Genomic DNA, 24,183 nt, shown 5'->3' on the forward strand with positions numbered 1-24,183 from the left:
TTTGTCAGTAAATAGATTTGCTTCCTGTGTGTATATTCAGGGTCTCATCTGTTTGAGCAAGAAGATGCCATTTGTAATTATACTTTCTAATCACAACCTTGTTTTAAATAAAATGCAGCCAACTCAATTGAGACCAAATATTATCAGGGTATGTCTACACTACGAAATTAGGTCGAATTTGTAGAAGTTGTTTTTTTAGAAATCGGTTTTATATATTCGAGCGTGTGTGTCCCCACAGAAAATGCTCTAAGTGCATTAAGTGCATTAACTCGGCGGAGTGCTTCCACAGTACTGAGGCTAGAGTCGACTTCCGGAGCGTTGCACTGTGGGTAGCTATCACACAGTTCCTGCAGTCTCCGCTGCCCATTGGAATTCTGGGTTGAGATCCCAATGCCTGATGGGGCTAAAACATTGTCGCAGGTGGTTCTGGGTATATATTGTCAGGCCCCCGTTCCCTCCTTCCCTCCGTGAAAGCAAGGGCAGACAATCGTTTCGCACCTTTCTTCCTGAGTTACCTGTGCAGACACCATACCACGGCAAGCATGGAGCCCGCTCAGCTCACTGTCACTGTATGTCTCCTGGGTGCTGGCAGACGCGGTACTGCATTATTACACAGCAGCAGCAACCCATTGTCTTGTGGCAGCAGACGGTGCAATAGGACTGGTAGCAGTCATCGTCATGTCTGAGGTGCTCCTGGTCGCCTCTGTGAGGTAGATCAGGAGCGCCTGGGCAGACATGGGTGCAGGGACTAAATTTGGAGTGACTTGATCAGGTCATTCTCTTTAGTCCTGCAGTCAGTCCTATTGAACCATCTCAACCATGGTGAGCAGGCAGGTGATACGGATTGCTAGCAGTCCTATTGCATCATCTTCTGCTGGGCAGGCAAGAGATGAGGATGGCTAGCAGTCCTATTGTACCATCTTCTGCTGAGCAGCCATGAGATGTGGATGGCATGCAGTCCTTCTGCACCGTCTGCTGCCAACCAAAGATGTAAAAGATAGATGGAGTGTATCAAAACAAGAAATAGACCAGATTTGTTTTGTACTCATTTGCAAACCCCCCCCCGCCCCCCCGCCCCGTCTAGGGGACTCATTCCTCTAGGTCACACTGCAGTCACTCACAGAGAAGTGCAGCGAGGTAAATCTAGCCATGTATCAATCAGAGGCCAGACTAACCTCCTTGTTCCAATAAGAACAATAACGTAGGTGCACCATTTCTTATTGGAACCCTCCGTGAAGCCCTGCCTGAAATACTCCTTGATGTAAAGCCACCTGCTTTGCTGATTTTAACTCTCTGTAAGCCGTGTCGTCAGTCGCCCCTCCCTGCGTCAGAGCAACGGTGAACAATCGTGCATCTGAGTTGAGAGTGCAGTCCAGAGCAGTCACAATGGAGCACTCTGGGATAGCTCCCGGAGGCCACTACTGTCGAATTGTGTCCACAGTACCCCAAATTCGACCCGGCAAGGCCGATTTAAGCGCTAATCCACTTGTCGGGGTGGAGTAAGGAAATCGATTTTAAGAGCCCTTTAAGTCGAAATAAAGGGCTTCATCGTGTGGACGGGTGCAGGTTTACATCGATTTAATGCTGCTAAATTCAACCTAAAGTCCTAGTGTAGACCAGGGCTCAAACAGTTTGCTATTGAATAGAGAACTTGAATGCTGAGTTTTAGCCTGTTTAGTATGAAAACAGATAAGTGATAAGCCCTTAAAACCAGGGCTCATAGTGGAAATGCCATGTGACCCTTAACTATAGAGAAAATAAGAACAGAATAATCTTAAATATTGGTAATTATCCAAAATTTAAGGTTTCTTCTATGTGTCTAATTTAAATGGCTCCTCAAAAGGAATGTATTGTTTAAATGACACTGTAATTTCCTATAAGAGATAAATCCCCAATAATGTGTTACTACCATATCTCATTATCAGTAAATTCTTGGTCTAGGTCGTCCAGTGATTTCTCTGCATTTTAAGGTATTTTCTGTTGTTCTTAAGATATGATAGCCTATGGATATTGTAAACAATAATGTTTGTTTACTAAGACACCTATATCCTATAGCAAGTCATTAGGTTTGTAAAGAAAATTGTAAACAGCCAAACAGACTCTTCCAGAAATTTAGCTGCATGAAAAAAGCCACTTAATTAAATTTATTTATTTATATATAATTTATTAGTAAATACTAATTTAAATGTAAACTCCGTCGGTTAATTACCTGTTTTTAATAGTTTAATGTGATCCTTGTCTAGTTGTGAAAACATCTAAATAAAGTAACCCTTTATGTATTAGAACAACATAACTGTTCTAGGTACACGCTGTTGACTTTCAATCATACAGGTTCAGATCCTCATGTTACTATCTTTTTTTGAGTTGGCATTTTTGAGGAGTTTGAGCACCAAAGCATAGGTTACCACTGCCTTTCTTTTTTGTTTAGAAGCTAAAATAAGCTAGGATGAGCGCCTCTGTTTAGATCAGGGGTGGGCAAACTACAGCCTGCAGGCCACATCCGGCCCACCAGCCAATTTTATCCGGCCCTCAAGCTCCTGCTGGGGAGCAGGATTGGGGCTTGCTGCACGCCAGCCGGGGAGTGGGATCGGGAGGCACTCCGCGCAGCTCCCAGAAGCAGCGGCATGTCCTCCCCTCTGGCTCCTACGTGCAGGAGCAGCCAGGGGGCTCCGCATGCTGCCACCACCCCAAGCGCCGCACCCGCAGCTCCCATTGGCTGGGAACTGCGGCCAATGGGAGCTGCAGGTGCGGCACCTGCAGATGGGGCAGTACACAGAACTGATTGGCCGCTCCTCTGCGTTGGAGCTGGAGGAAGGACATGCCGCTGCTTCCGGGAGCTGCTTGAGGTAAGTGCCGCCTGCACCCCGACCACCTCCCGGGCCCCAACCTTCTGCCCCAGTCCAGAGCCCCCACCTGCACCCTGAACTTCTCATTTCTGGAGCCCACAGTCCCAGACAGAGCCATCACCCCCTCATGCACCCTAACCCCAATTTCATGAGCATTCATGGCTCACCATACAATTTCCAAACCCAGATGTGTCCCTCAGGCCAAAAAGTTTCCCCACCCCGGCTTAGTTTGTTTCTGATCCTTCCAATGACAGTCATTTTAGCACCTCACTGAGAAAGGAGAGCAAGCAGTTTCCTTCTCACTGGACCCAGGAAAGAGGGTCTCCTAGAAACAAAATGCCATTTTTCTGATACTGTGGAGAATAAGGATCAGGTCTTGCTCACATTTGAGTCAATGGGAGTTTTGCCATTGATATCAATTTGAGCAGGCTTGGGCTTTGCATGGATTACCCCTATGGTGTGGTTAGTCTTTCCTGCCGTCAGAAACAGAAGCTGTTTTACTCCTCCTTCCCCCATATAGCAGCATGGTGTTACTTACGTACTACGTGCAAGATCAGGGTTTTGTTTGTGACATTTTATTCTTCCTTTAGTCTCCAGTGTTTTAGAAGTAAAGACTGACAGGGCTAAAATTTGGGATTTGCTACTTGAAATAGTACAATTTTAGTATCAGTCTCTATCTCTGTTACGTGTACAGTTGTGTGTGTGTTTACCCATCCCTTGGTGGGGAGGGAGGGCACTAACCATTTAAGTAATATGTGTATAATTATTGAGTTTATCCATTAAAATCTATGATATTTTTATATTGCAGTTTAATGGAGGTATTCATTATATCATTAAATATTGTACGATGTTTTGATTTTGAATCAACAGTGAAAGCATCTAAAGTTTCTATGGGGATTGGACTAAATTTGGTTTTCAAAACCTACAAGCACATTGTGACGGAATAGTTACCAGAAAAATCTAGAATGAAATATTTTTAAAGCCAAGAACTTGAAGTAATAACTCTGTGGTGCCTGGTGGGTTTTTACTTTGAAGTAAATGCTTCTGGTTAATTTGGAGGCTACAGATTGGTCTCCCAATATTGTATCCATCTGGCCATAGTTAGAAAAGTTTATACTGTTTTCCTGAGTTAGCATGCCTTAATAAACACTATAATGTTCTTACTTAACGTTGTCTTATCAAATGGCCTCAATGTCTTTAAAGCTGGCTACAGTCGTGCTGGGGGATCTGGAGGAGCGACCAGGGAAATTCCAGGATTGCTTGACAGGGGCACCGTGTGGGATAGGAACTGCATAGGCAATGTCCTGGAAGAGGCCATGAACTGCTTTGCCGAGATGCAGAGGCAGACAGAGGAGAAATTTCGCATGTGGATAGAAAAGCTAACTCGTCTTGACACAGATGAAGAAAGCAAGCAACAACTGGAGCCCAGGGAACCTAAAATGCAACTAGTTGGCCAAAGAATTCCCCCTACCACACAGTCAGGGGCATACACGCAGATGCCTGATAGCCAAGTACTTCCTCAGCAGTCCTTTAATTCTTATGTGAGCTATCAAAATGTTGACACTACATTAGAGTTTCCTGCGACTTTTAATAACAATTTTCCAGCTGTGTTTCCAGAGAATGGGAATATTACAGAGCATGATTTAAATCAATCAAAAACTTAGTCTTTAAAATCTTGACATTACCTTGGATTGTGTTAAGAACAAAATTTGCTTTTCTCCATGCAAGTATTTTTTTTTCCGTGATGGGTTTTTAACATTATGCTGTAAATCTTTTATTTAAAGAAAACTTGTGTGGTTTTTTAAAAAACAAAGCAAGCAAAACACACACATAAACACACATGCAAAACTCAAAACAAAAACCTCCTGTCACCAACGTTTGGCAAGATGTAAATTAGAATCCTTGTTACATACCCTTGGAATGGTAGAGCTATGTTTGTTATAGTAGAAGCAATCAGTGTATTCATCTATATGTTCCTCTTGCATGCCAAAATGTTTATATAGGGAAATATAAGTTTAAAGACTTAAGGAATCTTAGTGAACTTGACTACAGAATAATAATTAATACATACTTAAATGTCTGTTCATACCTAAATTCTGCAGCTTAAACTTGTCTATATATTGACCCTCCTCCTTTTTTTGGCAGAAGTCGTAAATAAGCCTACCCTAAAAATTAGCTATACATACTGAATGTGCTCAGTAGTTGATATTCATGTCCCATTTGGTAGTTAATTTTCTCACAAGAGCTTCTATTAATGACATTGCTATATTACATACAACATTCATATTTAGGGGAAGCACCAATTTTGTATGTATGCTTGCATATATATAATTATGTATACACATACACTTTTGTGTGTGCGCGTGACATATGCACACAAATAAAACATTGATACTTTCGTGTGTGTGTGTGTATATATATATGGTCAGGCTATGTCTTTCATGCTGAAATAAAAAGAGCAGTGTCAGTTCTGAGATAAGCAAACTTTGTAGGTAGATTTGAGTCTTGGGCCAAGAACTTAAAACCGAATGTCTGACATTCAGATTGGTAAACACCATGGTGGACTTAATGCACTGTTTGCTTGTGGGTCTTAAAGCAAGAGCATTTTCTGAGCCACCTCTCTGACTGCCATTGAAATGATTATCTGTGATTGGGAATGCCATAGCATTAGTTTTGTTTAAATAATATAAGAACTGTCTACTGTGTGGGTTTGTTTTAATTGTTATACTGATAATTAGTTATTCTGAGTAATCAGGCTTGAAACTTTGATGTTTAAATTAGGATTAAGCTATATATTATAGAAATAACTAATTCTCACCATTGCCAGAATACATGTGGTTTTCTGTTGCCTTTACAGTTGGGCCTTCATGAGAGAATAATTTCCCCTTAGTTACCAAAAGTATACATTTATATAGTTTGTTTCACCCTTGTATTGGTGAGATGTTTCTAATGCAAATAAAGTCAAAACTGTAATAATGGGAATTAAAAGTCTCTACCTAGATGTCTTTTGAGTAAAGAAAATGGAAGAGGTCTTTTGGGGCTCTTAGAATTTCAGTTTTTAAGCCACGGTGGTTTTATGAATTTTTATTTAGATCATTTCAGTAAAGCTTTTTCTTCCAATTAGAAGTACCATTGTGTATCCTACAGGCCTGATACAAAGCCCGATGAAGTCACTGGGAATCTATCAATTTACATAGCCTTCTGATCAGGCCCTCCATTAATAACTAATATTTTTTTACTTGTTTTAAAAATAAAAGTAACCATGATGTGTTTAATAATTTTCCTATACCAGCCAATTTAACAAACTTGTCCTCATCTATTTAAAAGTTAAGATCTTTCAGGGAAAACTGATTGCTGATTTAAAAAAAATCTTTTTAGTATTCATAGATTTTAATATATAATATATACATTTAGAATTCTAATATGAGCAGCATATTTAAAGCATGACAACTCTACAGTTTTCCCCATGCATGCAAAAGCTGCTTCCAGCAGTGACTGGTTACTTTTATATATAACAGGGTCACTTATTCAGTATGTTAAGCATGCTCTGAAACATTACTATTTTTAAAAAGATGGAGCAATTAGGCATCTGAAAACAAATTGCCTTAAGAATTGAGCAGAATTTGTTCATCTGTTATACAGACTTTTATATACTGATTAGAAATCTCTTGTAACTGGATAATAACTTTGCAATGGTTGTAGTCAATTAAATTTCTCTCTAACTTCTGTGCCTTGTGTAGGTCATAGGAACCTTGAAAAAAAATCTTTGCATTGAAGCTGGATGGGATTTTTTTTATTGAAACTGACCTTTGAAATTTAAGTGTTAATAAACAGCACTCCTAGCTTTGCAACAACAAAAATATACTTTCTGCTTCATAAAACCTTTTCACCACCAATACATTACTTGATTTTATCTTGTAAATTACTGTGAATGTTAACAAATCAGAAAATAATAGTGGTGGAACATACATGTTTTGCTGCATATGGGGATGATTTTTTAAGATGGTGCCCTTTTTAGGATAGATTAGTTCAAAGGCAGCCAGTTGATTGTTAGGAAAATGTTTCAGATTAGAGATGTAGAATTTAACAGTATTTCCATATATGAACTACACAATATTGAAAACATATGAATGTGTAAATGGTTTTAGTTTGGTCAGCTGTCTATCTGCCTCCAAAATATATGGAGTCAGATCTTCTACTGGCACAAGTCAGTATCACTTCTTTGAAGTCAAATCCAATGTCATTTTATACAAGCTGAGGATCTGACCCATTAGCTTGTGTTCTGGTTTCAAGAATTGAATTCCTCCTGGGGGAGGAATCTCCACTTGCATTGGTTTGGTATAAATATGATATTTGAGACAACGAATGGTCTGTTTTTATGCTCCTGGAAAATATGCAATATTTTGGTTGTACACTTAAACAAAAGTATCTATCTTGCTGCTTTATATTATGTATTTGAATTGTTTATGCCAGCACTTGACATCTTTTTAACTGAATGGAGTTCTGGACTTCGGTTGCATTTCTGAAAAACTGAAAGTGTTTGTATTTTATGGTGGTATATTCATACAGCTACAGTTAAGGTTGTCACAGTTTCAGCTATAAGCTCCTATTTTCAAAGGTTTTGGCTTGAAATTAATATTTCCAGGGAATTAAGATTTGCTCTGAGCTGAAATTTTAGTATATAAGGTCTGGCCCCCACCTTGACGTCCTGCTAGTAAAATAGTCTGGCCTTTTTTATTTTAAGAGTACGAGCCTTGTCTTTAAAAATGAAATTTAATTAACTGTTGTGTTTAATGAATACATTTGTGGGAGAGTCCAATGGGAATTCTACATACTGTATATACTCGTTCATTAGCCCGTTCATTTATAAGCCGACCCCCCCAAGATGGATAGGTAAAAATAGCAAAAACTGTATGACCCTTTCATAAACTGACCCTATATTTCAGGGGTTGGCAAACTTTGGCTCCCGGCCTGTCAGGGCAAGCCACTGGCAGGTCGGGATGTTTTGTTTACCTGGAGCGTCTGCCGGCATGGAGCCCCTCAGCTCCCTGTGGCCGCAGTTCACAGGGTGCTGAGGGGCTCCATGTCTGCAGCCGCTCCAGGTAAACAAAACGAAAATGTATTAGATATTCAATTAAATGATTCCATAGAGTTTAAAATCATCATGTTTTGGTGTAGACCCATTTGTAAGTCGATCCCTGCTCTTTGATGTCATTTTTTTTACCAAAAATATTCGGCTTATGAACGAGTATATACGGTACGTTGGGGGAACAGCCTATTGGAGTCTAGATTACCTTTGATTGGCCTGTGGTTTTTGCTTCAGAATGGAGTAAAAAAACACTCTAGTTTCTTAAGAAAATATTACTTGCAGTCTTTCAGACTCCTGTGAAAGAATAAATACGTTAGGACAGATTGTCAACTTGTGTAAACTGGTATAGCTCCACTGAAGTCCGTGGCTATTCAAAACCAGATGAGGAATTGGCCATTAAATTTTATATGCTCGTTTATGCAAAATCTTTAATTTAAAAGACACCTAAAATACTGCAGACATTTATGCATGTGAATAATGAAAGTACATGCCTAACTGGAAATTCAGGAACTAGGAATTGGTGCATCTGTGCACTTGAAATACATTTACTTCATTTATGGTTTTTGTAACAAAGTGCAAATGAAACTTAAATCTTTGTACACTCTCTTAATTTAAGTGCCACTGAGGATGTGTGTCAAGCTGATAAATCAGGAAATTCAAAATTCAGATACCGGAATTGGTCTATGTGTAGAACTCCTTTGAAATATGTGGGGATTTGGAGTTCAGTTGATTGCAGGCTCAAGTTTCCCTGTAGGTCCTTATGGAGGCTTGGAGCCACTTCTCTCCCCCAGAAATGGGGTAAGTTAAGAAGGATGTGTTGGTTGTAATTATGCATTTCCTGTCTCTTACTTGTTTGTTACACAAGTCTTTTATTTAAATAAAGAGTTTCTGTTTTACTTAGCATAAAAATGATAGTTTGACACTGTTTTAGTGTTTTACAAATTATACATTATTGTTCACATTAGAGCCCTATTTTAAAAGGTTTATAACTTTAAAATATTTTAGATTTTTTAAAAATAGTACACAGCAAAACGAAGTGTAGTAAACTCTAACATAACCCAGAGTTATAAAACATAATAGTTGTCTCTAGGACTGAAGGAAAAGTATTTTTAAAGCAAGTTAGCCTAATGTTCAATCTCTATAATTTAGCTCTAAACATTTTACTCTGGGCTGAAATTTGTCATACATCAGCTTCACCTGAGGGCAATTTTTTAAACATCTGGTTAAAAAGTTAATTTTAATACACTTGATAACTTTAGTGCTATTAGTTCCTATTCTTATCTCTCCAAAATATCATTTGATTTCAGAAGTCACATTTGACACAGGATTAATTTGACTGAGACACTAAAATCTGACATGTGGCCTTGGTTGCTGCAAATTTACAAAAACTAAATTTAAACACAAAACTAATTAAATTGCTGTGCATTTTTAACATGCATCCTTTAGAATCAGAGAATATCAGGGTTGGAAGGGACCTCAGGAGGTCATCTAGTCCAACCCCCTGCTCAAAAGCAGGACCCATACCCAATTAAATCATCCCAGCCAAGGCTTTGTCAAGCCTGACCTTAAAAACTTCTAAGGAAGGAGATTCCACCACCTCCCTAGGCAACGCATTCCAGTGTTTCACCACCCTCCTAGTGAAAAAGTTTTTCCTAATATCCAACCTAAACCTCCCCCACTGCAACTTGAGACCATTACTCCTTGTCCTGTCCTCTTCCACCACTGAGAATAGTCTAGAACCATCCTCTCTGGAACTGCCTCTCAGGTAGTTGAAAGCAGCTATCAAATCCCCCCTCATTCTTCTCTTCTGCAGACTAAACAATCCCAGTTCCCTCAGCCTCTCCTCATAAGTCATGTGTTCCAGACCCCTAATCATTTTTGTTGCCCTTCGCTGGACTCTCTCCAATTTATCCACATCCTTCTTGTAGTGTGGGGCCCAAAACTGGACACAGTACTCCAGATGAGGCCTCACCAATGTCGAATAGAGGGGGACGATCATGTCCCTCGATCTGCTCGCTATGCCCCTACTTATACATCCCAAAATGCCATTGGCCTTCTTGGCAACAAGGGCACACTGCTGACTCATATCCAGCGTCTCGTCCACTGTCACCCCTAGGTCCTTTTCCGCAGAACTGCTGCCTAGCCATTCGGTCCCTAGTCTGTAGCTGTGCATTGGATTCTTCCGTCCTAAGTGCAGGACCCTGCACTTATCCTTATTGAACCTCATCAGATTTCTTTTGGCCCAATCCTCCAATTTGTCTAGGTCCCTCTGTATCCTATCCCTGCTCTCCAGCGTATCTACCACTCCTCCCAGTTTAGTATCATCCGCAAATTTGCTGAGAGTGCAATCCACATCATCCTCCAGATCATTTATGAAGATATTGAACAAAACCGGCCCCAGGACCGACCGCTGGGGCACTCCATTTGACACCGGCTGCCAACTAGACATGGAGCCATTGATCACTACCCATTGAGCCCGACAATCTAGCCAACTTTCTACCCACCTTATAGTGCATTCATCCAGCCCATACTTCCTTAACTTGCTGACAAGAATACTGTGGGAGACCGTGTCAAAAGCTTTGCTAAAGTCAAGATACAATACATCCACTGCTTTCCCTTCATCCACAGAGCCAGTAATCTCATCATAGAAGGCGATTAGATTAGTGAGGCATGACTTGCCCTTGGTGAATCCATGCTGACTGTTCCTGATCACTTTCCTCTCATGTAAGTGCTTCAGGATTGATTCTTTGAGGACCTGCTCCATGATTTTTCCGGGGACTGAAGTGAGGCTTACTGGCCTGTAGTTCCCAGGATCCTCCTTCTTCCCTTTTTTGAAGATTGGCCCTACATTAGCCTTTTTCCAGTCATCCGGGATTCCCCCTTTCGCCACGAGTTTTCAAAGATAATGGCCAATGGCTCTGCAATCACAGCCGCCAGTTCCTTTAGCACTCTCGGATGCAGCTCGTCCGGCCCCATGGACTTGTGCACGTCCAGCTTTTCTAAATAGTCCCTAACCACCTCTTTCTCCACAGAGGGCTGGCCATCTATTCCCCATGTTGTGATGCCCAGCGCAGCAGTCTGGGAGCTGACCTTGTTCGTGAAGACAGAGGCAAAAAAAGCATTGAGTACATTAGCTTTTTCCACATCCTCTGTCACTAGGTTTCTTCCCTCATTCATTAAGGGGCCCACACTTTCCTTGGCCGCCTTCTTGTTGCCAACATACCTGAAGAAACCCTTCTTGTTACTCTTAACATCTCTCGCTAGCTGCAGCTCCAGGTGCGATTTGGCCCTCCTAATTTCATTCCTACATGCCCGAGCAATATTTTTATACTCTTCCCTGGTCATATGTCCAACCTTCCACTTCTTGTAAGCTTCTTTTTTATGCTTAAGATCCGCTAGGATTTCACCGTTAAGCCAAGCTGGTCGCCTGCCATGTTTACTATTCTTTCGACACATCGGGATGGTTTGTCCCTGTAACCTCAACAGGGATTCTTTGAAATACAGCCAGCTCTTCTGGACTCCTTTCCCCTTCATGTTAGTCCCCCAGGGGATCCTACCCATCCGTTCCCTGAGGGAGTCGAAGTCTGCTTTCCTGAAGTCCAGGGTCCGCATCCTGCTGCTTACCTTTCTTCCCTGTGTCAGGATCCTGAACTCAACCAACTCATGGTCACTGCCTCCCAGATTCCCATCCACTTTTGCTTCCCCCACTAATTCTTCCCGGTTTGTGAGCAGCAGGTCAAGAAAAGCTCCCCCCCTAGTTGGCTCCTCTAGCACTTGCACCAGGAAATTGTCCCCTATGCCTTCCAAAAACTTCCTGGATTGTCTATGCACCGCTGTATTGCTCTCCCAGCAGATATCAGGAAAATTGAAGTCACCCATGAGAACCAGGGCATGCGATCTAGTAGCTTCCGCGAGCTGCCGAAAGAAATCCTCATCCACCTCATCCCCCTGGTCCGGTGGTCTATAGCAGACTCCCACCACTACATCACTCTTGTTGCTCACACTTCTAAACTTAATCCAGAGACACTCAGGTTTTTCTGCAGTTTCGTACCGGAGCTCTGAGCAGTCATACTGCTCCCTTACATACAGTGCTACTCCCCCACCTTTTCTGCCCTGCCTGTCCTTCCTGAACAGTTTATAACCATCCATGACAGTACTCCAGTCATGTGAGTTATCCCACCAAGTCTCTGTTATTCCAATCACGTCATAATTCCTTGACATCACCAGGACCTCCAGTTCTCCCTGCTTGTTTCCAAGGCTTTGTGCATTCGTATATAAGCACTTGAGATAACCTGCTGATCACCCCTCATTCTTAGTATGAGGCAGGAGCCCTCCCCTCACAGACATTCCTGCCTGTGCTTCCTCCCGGTATCCCGCTTTCCCACTTACCTCAGGGCTTTGGTCTCCTTCCCCCGGTGAACCTAGTTTAAAGCCCTCCTCACTATGTTAGCCAGCCTGCTCGCAAAGATGCTCTTCCTTCTCTTCGTAAGGTGGAGCCCGTCTCTGCCCAGCACTCCTCCTTCATGGAACACTGTCCCATGGTCAAAGAATCCAAAGCCTTCTCTCCGACACCACCTGCGTAACCATTCGTTGACTTCCACTATTCGACGGTCCCTACCCAGGCCTTTTCCTTCCACGGGGAGGATGGACGAGAACACCACTTGAGCCTCAAACTCCTTTATCCTTCTTCCCAGAGCCACGTAGTCCGCAGTGATCCGCTCAAGGTCATTCTTGGCAGTATCATTGGTGCCCACGTGGAGAAGCAGGAAGGGGTAGCGATCCGGTCCTGCAGATCTGATCTGTGTGAACAGACTCTTACCCCCATGTAGAGTCCCAGGAGGCATCTTGATATACTGATCATAGGCACGTTTAAGAAATGGTTGACATGCCCAATGATACTACTGAGATATCTCTTGTGATTTCATGTGATGCATTGAATTCTGATACTTTTGCGTGGCTCTAATTGAAGTTAGTAGAAGTCCATGCATCCATCCAAGGCCTGAATCTGCCTCTTTGTTCATAAAGTACCAGTAAACATTCCTAAACATACATTTACATGAGCTGAATGCCTTCGGAAGAGTTCTTCTAGTATTTTAACTAACAGGTATTTTATTAGAGAGATGTCATCAACTTGAAAACTAGTCATTTAAAAAGGGACGCTGATAGTTTCAGATATTGCACCTGGCCAGAGTCCTTCTGTGAGTTTTGTGTTTTTCTATAACATATTTCTATTTATTTTAATAAAAAAATTCTCTCACGTGTTGCCTTGTGACTACACAAACAGAAAACTGACTGGCTATTGGGACTATACAGGTGAAAGCATGAAACTGAGTACACAAAGTGCTGTCAGATTCACAAAGTAAAGAAATCGATGTCTGGTCTACACTAGAAAATTAGGTTGATCTAGATGCATCACTCAGGGATGTGAAAAATCCATATCCCTGAGAGTTAAGCCGACCTGAGTCTCTTTGTAGACTGCGCTAGGTTGATGGAAGAATTCTTCCATCAGCCTAGCTACCACCTCTTGTAGAAGTGGATTAATTAAAGTAACAGGAGAACCCCTCCCATTGGTGTAGGTATTGTCTATACTGAAGCGCTATGCTGTAGCATTTCAAGTGTAGACAAGCCCTGAGAAAATAGAGGAAAAATATTTTGCTCAATACCTTTTACTTACACTGATCCTCAATGTGACTTGTAATAATGGTAGGTAAAAAAATGATTGTCAGAAATATCATTTTTTTGTCTGTTATTATTTAATGTCTATGAAAGGAATATTTTGGTTATTTTTCAGAGCTGCTAAAGCTAAGGATGGATTATCAATCTGAATCTAACATTTTCTGGGATTATTTGTGGCAGTTGTTACAACCTTAAATGTATTTAAATGATTTTGTTGTTGAAGATATATATTGTCTTTTCCTGTATCACATACTGTATGTCTCTATAGGCCATTTTAACACAGAGTGTAATCCTGGTTTCATGGAAGTCAGTGGAAAAAAGTCGATTTCCATGGAACCAGTATTCAAACCTTATTTTTAATTATGATGGAGCTAATCCTGTAGTTCTTACTCAAGGATAACTCCCATTGTCCTTAATGGGGCATTTGCATGAATAAGGTCTGCAGGTCAGGCCCTGTAAGTGGATGCTTGATTAGATTCAGCATAACACAGGGCTGCAACATGACACTACAGTTACAAGAAATCATTAGAATGAGAGTGATGTGTGATATGTACTGTATAAGATAAATATTCAGGCTGATTGATAACGGTGGACAGTACCTAGCAAAAAGTGAAGTCACAAACCCATTTCACTGTGTGTGGGTGTTAGTTTTTTTTGTTTTTTTGTTTTTTTTTTTTTTACAAATTTTATTAATCCCATGTAGTATTAGCTTGGGGAAATGAGGGCACATGGAAAGTAGTTTCGTTGGCTGAAAGGGACTCAAAAGGTCAGGTGGAAGTTTACAGACTGGCCAGCTAGAGTGCCTGGACATTCAGTTTTTTAATGTTTAGCTCACAATTCAATAACAGTAGAAACAGAACATACCATCAGAAGATAAACATGCACTGTAAAACAATATGCACCACTTCCTAGAATCTTCAGGACATAGCCATGTTCCATGTGCCTTTATTCAGAGCACAACTCAGTGACTTTATCGCTTGTGTATTATCCAAAAAACAAAGCTATTTTCCATCTAGCCATCAAATAGCCTGAAAGTATGAATGTTGATCTACAAAGCTTTAACATCTGTGCATAGTATCTTAAAATGAGCTTGAATCTTAGCTCGGAACAGATACTCATCTACTTTTCTTCTGATTTTATTGCCATGGTGTAAATTAAATTAAGTATCTTGTTGAACGAAGGAAAAATATGAAAAACACTAATCTCAATAGTAATTTTTGTTCACTTTATGATTTTAGGGAGAATGTAGTTTCACTGTTTTTATTGTATACACAGTGTGTATCTTTTGCCTAACACTGTAAATTTTGAAATGTAACTACTGTAACCTAGAGTGAATAAATATAAATAGTAATAAAATGTTTCTTGTTAATAAATTCTAGACAATGGGCAAGATTTTTTTTCTTCTCATTTGGGAATCATTTTAGAGCTCAGCTAGTCTGGTTCAATGCCACTTGAACCATGCATGTGTTATGAAACTGTTGCTCTTACTCATGTCTTGAATAATATCAAGCTTGTATTGTGTTTTTTAAATCAAAAAAAGTATCCAGTCCAAACTCCTTCTAAAAAAAAAAAATCCTTCTATGGAGTCAGAGGCATTAGTAGTATATATTGCCTAAAATAAATTTTGCAAGTCATGAAGGGCCATATTCTTAAGCATAACCTATGTTATACAGGATGATTCTAATGACCTTTTGGTCTTAAAAACTATAAATCTATGAAATGTTACTTTTTAAAATTTGGTGTAACTCCACTGATGTAAACTAAGTTACCTTGGATTTATACCAGATATAAATGAGGCCAGAATCTGACCTTTTATTCTTGTGGGTTTTTTCTTTTAAATTTTTTAATATTCTCCTCACATGATAGATACAAAAAATTAAACTTCTTTGTTGTGGGGTAATGCAGTTCAAATACTACAAAGCATTATCAATACCCATAAATAAGATCCAGAAGTATTGTTGTATTGCAAGAATAAAGGAAGCCTTATCTTTATTGGTTTGCCATTAACAGAGTGCCTCTCCCAGTTCTTTGTCACCCTTTTTAATTTTTGTTTCAAGAAAATACTCTGAAGCTAATTTTTTTAACCATTAGTAATTTACTGTTCGGAACTGTCCCAGCATCCTGATTGGAGCGCTGGGCTAGAACTCGGGAAACTTCCTATTTCCAGCTTGGCTGCTGGTTGACTTTGGGCAAGTCACGGCTGTGTGCCTCAGTTCTCCAATCTATAAGATGGAGATCATGATGCTTACATCCTTTGTAAAGCGATTTGAGATCTTCTGATGAAAAGCACTTTGAGAGATTGTTTGTAATACCTGTTTTATATATGAAAATGTAGTGGCTAAATTTTCCCTATCGCGTTAGTTAGTTAGAGTTGTTTGCTTCCTGTCCTAAACTCCACTGAATGCATCCGATGAAGTGAGCTGTAGCTCACGAAAGCTTATGCTCAAATAAATTTGTTAGTCTCTAAGGTGCCACAAGTCCTCCTTTTCTTTTTGCAGTATTATAGTGTATCAATAAACAGCTGTTGGGTTTCATCACAAAGAGGCTGAATTTTATATACAACAATCATCATACACCTGGCTAAATCTGGCCCAAAGTGTTTTGGGATCCAGCAGGGAGAGAGGCACTGTGATTAGTAAACACGTAAGTGGTTAGTAAACATGAGTGAGATAGTGAACTAACTATATTGCAAACTTAAAAATATAAAAAATTGACAATTGAGGCCTGAGTCTGATTTTACACTGGTTGAAATTCCATTGACACTGGTGGAGACCATTCTGATTTACATCAATGTAGGTGAGAACGGAATCAGACCCTTGATATTTTTATGCCAAGATGGCCTCTGCCTTTCAAAGGAAAAAATTGTCTGTTTTTTGCAGTTTTCAGAGTAGCAGCTGTGTTAGTCTGTATTCGTAAAAAGAAAAGGAGTACATGTGGCACCTTAGAGACTAACAAATTTATTTGAGCTCAAATAAATTTGTTAGTCTGTAAGGTGCCACAAGTACTCCTTTTCATTTTTTGCAGTATTAATGTTAAATGTCAACAGCTGTATTTTGCTGCTGATGTATGTTAACTTTCAGACTTGTCTTTTCCCATGTGTTTGTTGCATTAATCATGGATTTAAGCTTTCCACCAATGAAGCTTTTTAAGCATTTCTCCTAAATCAAGTCTCAATAGGTCTGACTTTTTAAAAGAGAAAAAAATTGTTTAGCTTTTGTCAGCTGACTAAAAAACTTCCTGTTTTCTCTCATGTGGAATATCATTTTTGATTTTGCCAGGGTCTGCTTTAATAACTGTCTTTTGAATTCCTTTTACTCAATCCACTTCTTCAAAAGAGTAGCCTAATTCTTGTGAAAAAACTGGAAAAAGTAAGTGTTGAATTTTTTTTCATCCTTTTCAAAAGGATATTTGAAATGAAAACAATTTTTCTTCAGTAAAGTTCATTCTTATTCCCTACCTAGAGTCAGTGATCCTGATCTTTCTGGTGCTATGTGTTAGTTTTGCATTGCACCACCAGTGTAAACTGGCCCTAAAGCTGGCATAACTGGCTTGTAAGGAGGAGGCGGGGGGAATCCACCAATGGTATGGAGCCAGCATGTGAATCCATGTTGGTCCCAAGATATTAGAGAGACAAAGTGGGTGAGGTAATACCTTTTATTGGACCAATTTCTGTTGGTGAAAGAGAAGGTTTCAAGTTACACAGCGTTCTTCTTTGGTCATTGAAATCAGTGGGAGTTAGGAGCTTAAATACCTTTGAGGACCTGGGCCTCAGCCCTCAACATAAAGTGTGAGGGGGATTTAAATAGTGCATAGGTCTTTTGTCCCTTTGCAGAGGGTGCACTAATGTCATCCTTTGTGCTTATCAGCTGCACTGCAGGATCTAGCGCATAACTTTTTCTTTATCCAGATTGTGATGGCAGATGCCAAGAGAATTCTTTTTATCCGTTCGAAAGAAGTACTGACAGTAGCATTGTTAGCTTCCCCATGCTGCCCTGTTCCTTGCCATGTGTGAGGGCACGGAGTTCATCAAGGTTGCCATCAAGGATTCCATTTGTAATGGTGGCTTTGGTCATGTGTATGTCTGTCTCCTAGGAAATTGGACTGAAAACACCAGCTCTTTTAACATAGGCCACTGACAGCTATCAGATTTGCAACAACTTTCAGTCTGTACCAATGTGAGCTGGATTTAAAACGGCTACCGAGACGGGAAATGCTATGTATCGCTGTACAAATCTTCTAAGTGCTCTAGTCCTTCTAGAATTGTTTTGAATGAGAAAATCTTGGGTTGATTGTTTTTGGTTTTTTTAAAGGGGCATCACAGCTTTTCAATAGGGTGTATATTCTAGCTTTACGCATGCTGACAGTCTCAGGGTTTTGCTCCAGTCTTGCAGTCATTAAGTTGGCATAATCAGTCATTCACTGATGACAGGTTTAGATAGCCCTGATATTCACGGCACATTTTGTTTCCAAATCTGATTTTGAAAGGCAAGGCTGAGAAAAGCAAAAATCTCTCTCCTTTTTGTGGATGGTTTGTAAATAGTCTGCTTGTGATTATGTGGATTTTAAAGATCCTTTAATGGTGGCTGTCAAATTGACAAAATTACTGTACAGTAATGTAAATTATATTGAAGATATTTGTCTGTTTGATGTATACTAAATTTAAGCTAAGTTATAAGGTGTGCTGTTTGGAAGTGTGGAAGATACAAGAGTGGAGCTACAGATAACAAGTTTATGCTTGTATTTCCTACTGATGAAGACTTTCACACAAGTTATTTCTATGGGTAGGTGAAGAGAATATCACTCTGCATGTATATACATTTATTATACATTTTTGCATGATTATACATGTAGGAGTGGTACAATTTTGACTTGAGACTTTTGATGCCATTTTCCAACTATAATTTGACTCATGTAGACATGCCGACTTAATTTAAATTTGGCGTCTGCTCTTAGAAAGATTAGTAATAACCAAAAGAGAAACCAAACAATGAAGGAATTATACACAGCTCCTTAAATTTTAGGTAACATCCTTACTGAAAACATGGTCAAATAGTCAATATTGTACTTGACCCTCGTATCTTCTGCACTCAAGTATTTATTTTTATAGATCACACAATATATTGATACCATATCACACTGAACTCTGATGATAAGACTGTGAAAACATGCCTTTGGATCATTAATTATATTGTAAATTCTACATGTAATTTAGTCCAAAATGTGCAAAAAAAACCCCCTCAAAAACAACCAATTTAATCATAAAGTTGGTAATCTTGTACTTTGGATTTGCCTTTTTAAAAGAAAACAGTTGTCTTTCCACTAGTCATAAGGATTTTTTTCCCAGTAATAATCATCAGTATTTCATGTTGTGACATATTTGCTCTTTTATACATTGGCATTTAACTACCCATTTATTTTTACGTTGGGTCTGTTCTGAATTTGTAATGTAACAACATTGTTTTATGAAACTGATGTTGGGGGCGTTCTGACTTGAAATGGTTTGTGAATTTTTTCATGTCAGGTTGCAGAACTGATCTTCAGCACAGTTTAAGCAAGATTCCTTCATAATGTTGTGCTTTAGTGAAGTGAGTTGCTAACTGCAGAATAAGAATTCCTTAAAATTGTTGTGTTGGATTATTTTCTGAAGGATTAAGTAAAAACAAAACAAGCTCTGGTGGAATCAGCCGTGCAGTGACCCAAGTTTTAAGCTTTAATTATACACTGATCTTTTTTTCTTCAGTGCCAAACACTTTTCATGTTATGCCCCTAAAGAAGCCAGAGTTTCCTGAAACAAATGTTTCTTTTAGAGAACTGCTTTTTTTATTTGTATTTTAGTTGTTTTATAATTTAGAAGGTTCTATACAACAAAAGTAGTAGTAGCCTTGTCAATGTATCCTATTCCTAGTGCAAATAAAAGCTATGCTATGCTGACATCAGCCGAGTCTTGGTCCAGAATATTCAGATATTTTTATATGTGCCACTCAAAGGTATGATTCCTTTGGAGGAAATCTTGGCCCTGTTGAAGTCAGTGGAAGTTTTACAGTTGATTTCAGTGGAGAGAGGATTTCATCCTTTAAAATGTCTTCCAAACTGTCTAGATCAGTTAGAGCTATTAAGGGACGCAGCCTTTTTTTAATGAAAATGAGGACTTTCATAATGATATTTATTAATTATTCTTCTGCTTCCAAATGACCCTTTTAATTGAATTTGATTTTATTTTGAGGATGGGCTGCTTCTGGTACCCCATCAAACTATACGTTATTTTCATCTCTCAAGGATGAAAGAAAACGAAGGAAAGAAAAACACCGCCCCCCTCCCCCGCCAAAAAAACCTCTTGTAGTTGTTTTTCAATAATAGGCTGCAAAAAACTGAAGGTTTACATCTCTTCTCCCCCCCAACCCCCCCACCCCTTGGTGGTGGTAGACTCATATTGTGAAAACACTGCTAAAAGCATACATGTCGCTATGCTTTGCTTTTAACAGAAAACTCTGCCTGAAAGGGTATTATTCGCTTGTATATTTTTACATTTTTTTTTTTGCACTTGTATATGAAAAAAGCCACTGCAGTTTTGATAAATGCCAGTGTCCTTGGCAGGTGGATTTTATGTAAGGAAACTTGCCTGGTGTTAAATGTATTGTGTTTGGATCCATTACACACAAAAAAATAGTAGTTTTATCCAAATCAACCCCTAAAAAATGTAAGTTGTCATTTGAATTAGGTACAATTCCATAAACATTTTCTCTTGCCTTACTTAATGTCCCGTCATTCAGAATATTATTTCTTTCCTTAAACTGAAACGTATTTGTTTTAGTGTTATAAATGTAACATTGTTAAATATGTAGAATTTTCTGGGTTAATGTAAAGGATAATATGTAAATAGCAGATATGAGAGGGCAAGCTTACATGGCTGGGTACTCTATATCTTTTCTATTTATGCAAAACTTAAAATGCCTCTGGTGTCAGACTTCCTTCCTCCAGTTGAAGTTTAATCATTAACATACGTGCCTCTGACTGTTCCTTGAGGACATACTTAGGAAGATGTGGTGATCCTAGAGCTAGAGATTTATGTTTTAAAAGTGTCTTTCAAAACATGCATTCATCTTGTGTCCATTGCTTTTCCTTTCCTCCTCAGATGGACCTCCGGTTGTAGCTCATTATGATATATCGGACACAAACTCTGACTCTGAAGTGGTAAACGTGGACAATCTATTGGCGGCTGCAGTAGTTCAAGAGCACAATAATTCTGTAGGAAACCAGGACACAGGAGCTACCTGGAGGACCAGAGGTCTGCTAGAGGAACTGAATACTGATACAGGTTTGTCTACATTAACCTCCTTCTCTGATGCTGTAGCATGTATATGGCCTGACACCAGTTATAAAAAGTGTAGAATAGTACAGATCAGGTATAAAGGGTCATGTTGAAGAAACGTGTGTCCTGAATGTACTTTGTTTCTTGTTTAGGGACATATTCTCCCATTCTATCTCATGCTGAGTAGTCTGTTACTCTGTGACTTGTTCCATTGAAATCAATGGACTCATCACAGAGTAAGGGACTGCCCATGTCTGGTCTGTACAACCAAATTACATTGACGTAAATCACCTTGCACCAACCTATTTGTGCATGTTTCTGTGCTCAAATTTGCCTCTGGCTGACGTAAGCGCCTTGTTACAGCAACACAATAAAACCACCTCCAGGAATCCAAAAGTTGTGCAGCCACTGCTTGTCATCCCATACCTGCATTACAATGCGATCCCACTTGTCAATGCTCCTTTCTAGGGCCCAGAAGGCAGCGCTCCACTGTCTGCAGCTGCTCTGTGAATGCTACCATCAACCTTGAGTTGTTTTTTGCTGTGTCCCTCAGCAAACCGTCCTTGAAGACAACCTCATGTCCCCAGTTGTTGTGGTGCTTCCTGCGGGTCTGCAAGTACAGGAGAATTATGCATCCTGTATTTTCAATGTTCATGAGAGTAGTGCAGAGCTCTGCAGGCTCCATGCTTCTGTCAGAAGTAGCAGAGACGGAAAAATGCCACACGGGTTTGTGGGATTTTAAAAAGTGTGAAAATTATGGGATATGGATGATTATGGGATGGAGAAAGTTGCATACTGGGAACTTACCCAGGGATCTAGGAGCTAGGGATTATGTCATTTTTAATCCCACCAACCCATTGCAAAAATTTCCCAAAAGGCTCTGCACTCGATGGTGGCACATGGCACACTGGGATATTTACCTGTGATGCACTGAACTTTACAGCCACACAAGCACTCCTAATGAGTAAGATGCAAGCTGGCAAGTGTGCACACACATGAGCAATGTACAAACTTAGGCAGAGAGATGCTGACATCATCATGCTTTGACCACAGATTGTAGCTTGAAAATGGCCTACTGACATAGGATGTGATCCGCTACAAATTAAGACAGCTGGAATCAGTTTCCGGGGGAAACTGAATCAGGCCTGTGAGTACTATGTTAGATATACTCCACACTATCTGCAACCATAGAGTTCAGATCCCAACAGAGTCAAACTCAACCCTTCAATCTTCCAAAGTAAATAAAATAACTCCCATGAAATTTATTATGTGTAGGTCTTTTGGATGATACTTCTGAAAGCTAAGTACTCGAGTCTACAAGATGCTGAACACCTTTGTCCCAATCTAGCCAAGCACTTAAACATGTACTTAGCTTTAAGTACTTAAGTAGTCCTTTTAAAACCAATAGACTAATCATGTGATTAAAGTTAAGTATGTGCTTAAGTGCTTGGCTGGTTCAGAGCCAGAGTGCCCAGCACCTTGAAAGGCTCAAGCCCTAAGTGATCAATTTTGAAAACACTTTTACTCCTACTTTGATTTTAAGAATTGGTCTACTCATGGTACTTATGCACTATAATTAGTCGTAAGAGTTTTCAGGTTTGGGTCCTAACAACCATGAATGCAGTGGAAGTTAGGTACCTAAATATCTTTTGCGGGTCTGGGCCTTAGAGCCTGTGTGTGCTACATGGACACTAAAGATCCTAAAAGTTTGCCCCTATGTTTTTAAGCCAAAATTCCCCATCCCCTCCCCTCCCCTTACAATTCACCAAAGACCTGGTGGGAGCTTGGATGGAAGATGCTATGGAAATGCAACATCTATACCTTCTTTTCAGTCACAAGGAAAAATTTATTTATACTTATGAAAAATGTCTGACTCTGATTTATCTCATTGCAAAACTGCTGGGAATCTGTTACCTTCCCCCTGCCCCAAACCACTGCTTGGAACCTTAAAACTGAAGTCAGCTTTTTCTGACATCCTGCTTGCAGACTAGCCTTGTTATTGAAGGGTTGGCTGTGTTGAGCTGTGACTTTTTTTCTCCTAAAAACACCAGTCAGCCAACGCAACATTGAATCATCTCAAGAATTGCATGGATCTTGCAAACAGGTGGAAGGTCATGGGGGAGTCAGGTTTTGGACCTACTTCTCTTATTGTCCCCTTAATATCAAAATTACTTATTCCCTCTTATCGCCCACCTTTCCAAACACATCACGGAGAATGGGTCAAATCCACTTCAAGTAAGAGTGGGAAGTGTTGTTGGATGGGATGATAGACGTGAATGGCTCCCATTTCACCTCAATGGGCAGTTGACACAGGAACCTAATGATGACAATTTAAATGTCACCATTTACTGTTTCACTGCAGATCATTTTAGCAGAAGCAAGCTAATGCTTATCCATTGTTGTTGGATGTAGTGGTAGATATTTAGTCAGAGAGCTTACGGCCAGAAGGGACCACTGGATCGTCTAGTCTGTACATCACCACCCCCCCAGCACCCACACATTAAACCCAGCAACTGAAATTAGACCAAAATATTATAGCCCACAGGAGACTAGACGAGATGTGCCACAGGGAGAGAATAGGAAGGAACTGAGGTGCATGAAAGGCAGAGGCCCTTGCAGTGGCAAGGACACGATTAAGTGGGATATACTCAGCTAATCCGGGCAAGTGACCTGCACCCACATGCTTTAGAGGAAGGTGGAAAACCTCCAACGTCACTGCCCCCACATATAGCATTGTTAGATCCTGAACATGTGAGCAAGAACCAGCCAGCTTCGTGCCACCTCAGAGCCTTGGCCCACCCTGGCCATTTATGTTTGTGACACAATGCAGTCAGGCAGTTAGTTGCTGTCAGTATTTGCTGGAGAAGGTAATAAGTAATTCAAACATCCCTTTCTCTAAGTTGAAAGTCACCACTGCTTTTGCCTAAAAGGGGGATGGAAAGAAGAGGAGTATTCCTTCCTCAGTCCCAGAAACCTTAACTGCTTCCTGGGGACAGCTCCAAAATGTCCAAGTTCCCATAGCCAACTGTCCCCTATCTAATTACTGCTAATTACCTCCAGCTTTTTCCCAGGCAAATTCAGTGATGAAGTTATCTTTGTCAACAAAAAATCTGCAGCACATTGAACATTTAGGGGCAGCATAATGTGGACTGAATTGACTATAAAAATAAATAATACAAGATGTAGTGGATTGGACTTGGGGTGTGCAGAGGGGAAAAACAGAGAAGGAAGAGGGTTTGGGGTAGGTAGTATGGCATAAATTC

The 24,183-nt window shown here is 40.1% G+C and overlaps 1 protein-coding gene across 3 annotated transcripts in view; it reads left to right on the forward strand.

The window, feature by feature from the left end:
• Positions 1 to 24,183, forward strand: part of ARK2N (arkadia (RNF111) N-terminal like PKA signaling regulator 2N) — an 80,417-nt gene that overhangs the window by 26,978 nt on the left and 29,256 nt on the right. For 2 of the 3 annotated variants that reach the window (XM_077816642.1, XM_077816643.1), the window contains exon 3: positions 20,744 to 20,926. In XM_077816642.1, the coding sequence (XP_077672768.1) occupies positions 20,744 to 20,926 (183 nt within the window). Of the gene's footprint in view, positions 1 to 4,049; positions 5,596 to 20,743; positions 20,927 to 24,183 lie in introns of those variants that run through there. The other variant, XM_077816644.1, reaches the window with a different exon arrangement.

This window comes from Eretmochelys imbricata, chromosome 5 (assembly GCF_965152235.1).
Source record: "Eretmochelys imbricata isolate rEreImb1 chromosome 5, rEreImb1.hap1, whole genome shotgun sequence".
In the NCBI taxonomy this organism is placed as follows: Eukaryota; Metazoa; Chordata; order Testudines; family Cheloniidae; genus Eretmochelys; species Eretmochelys imbricata.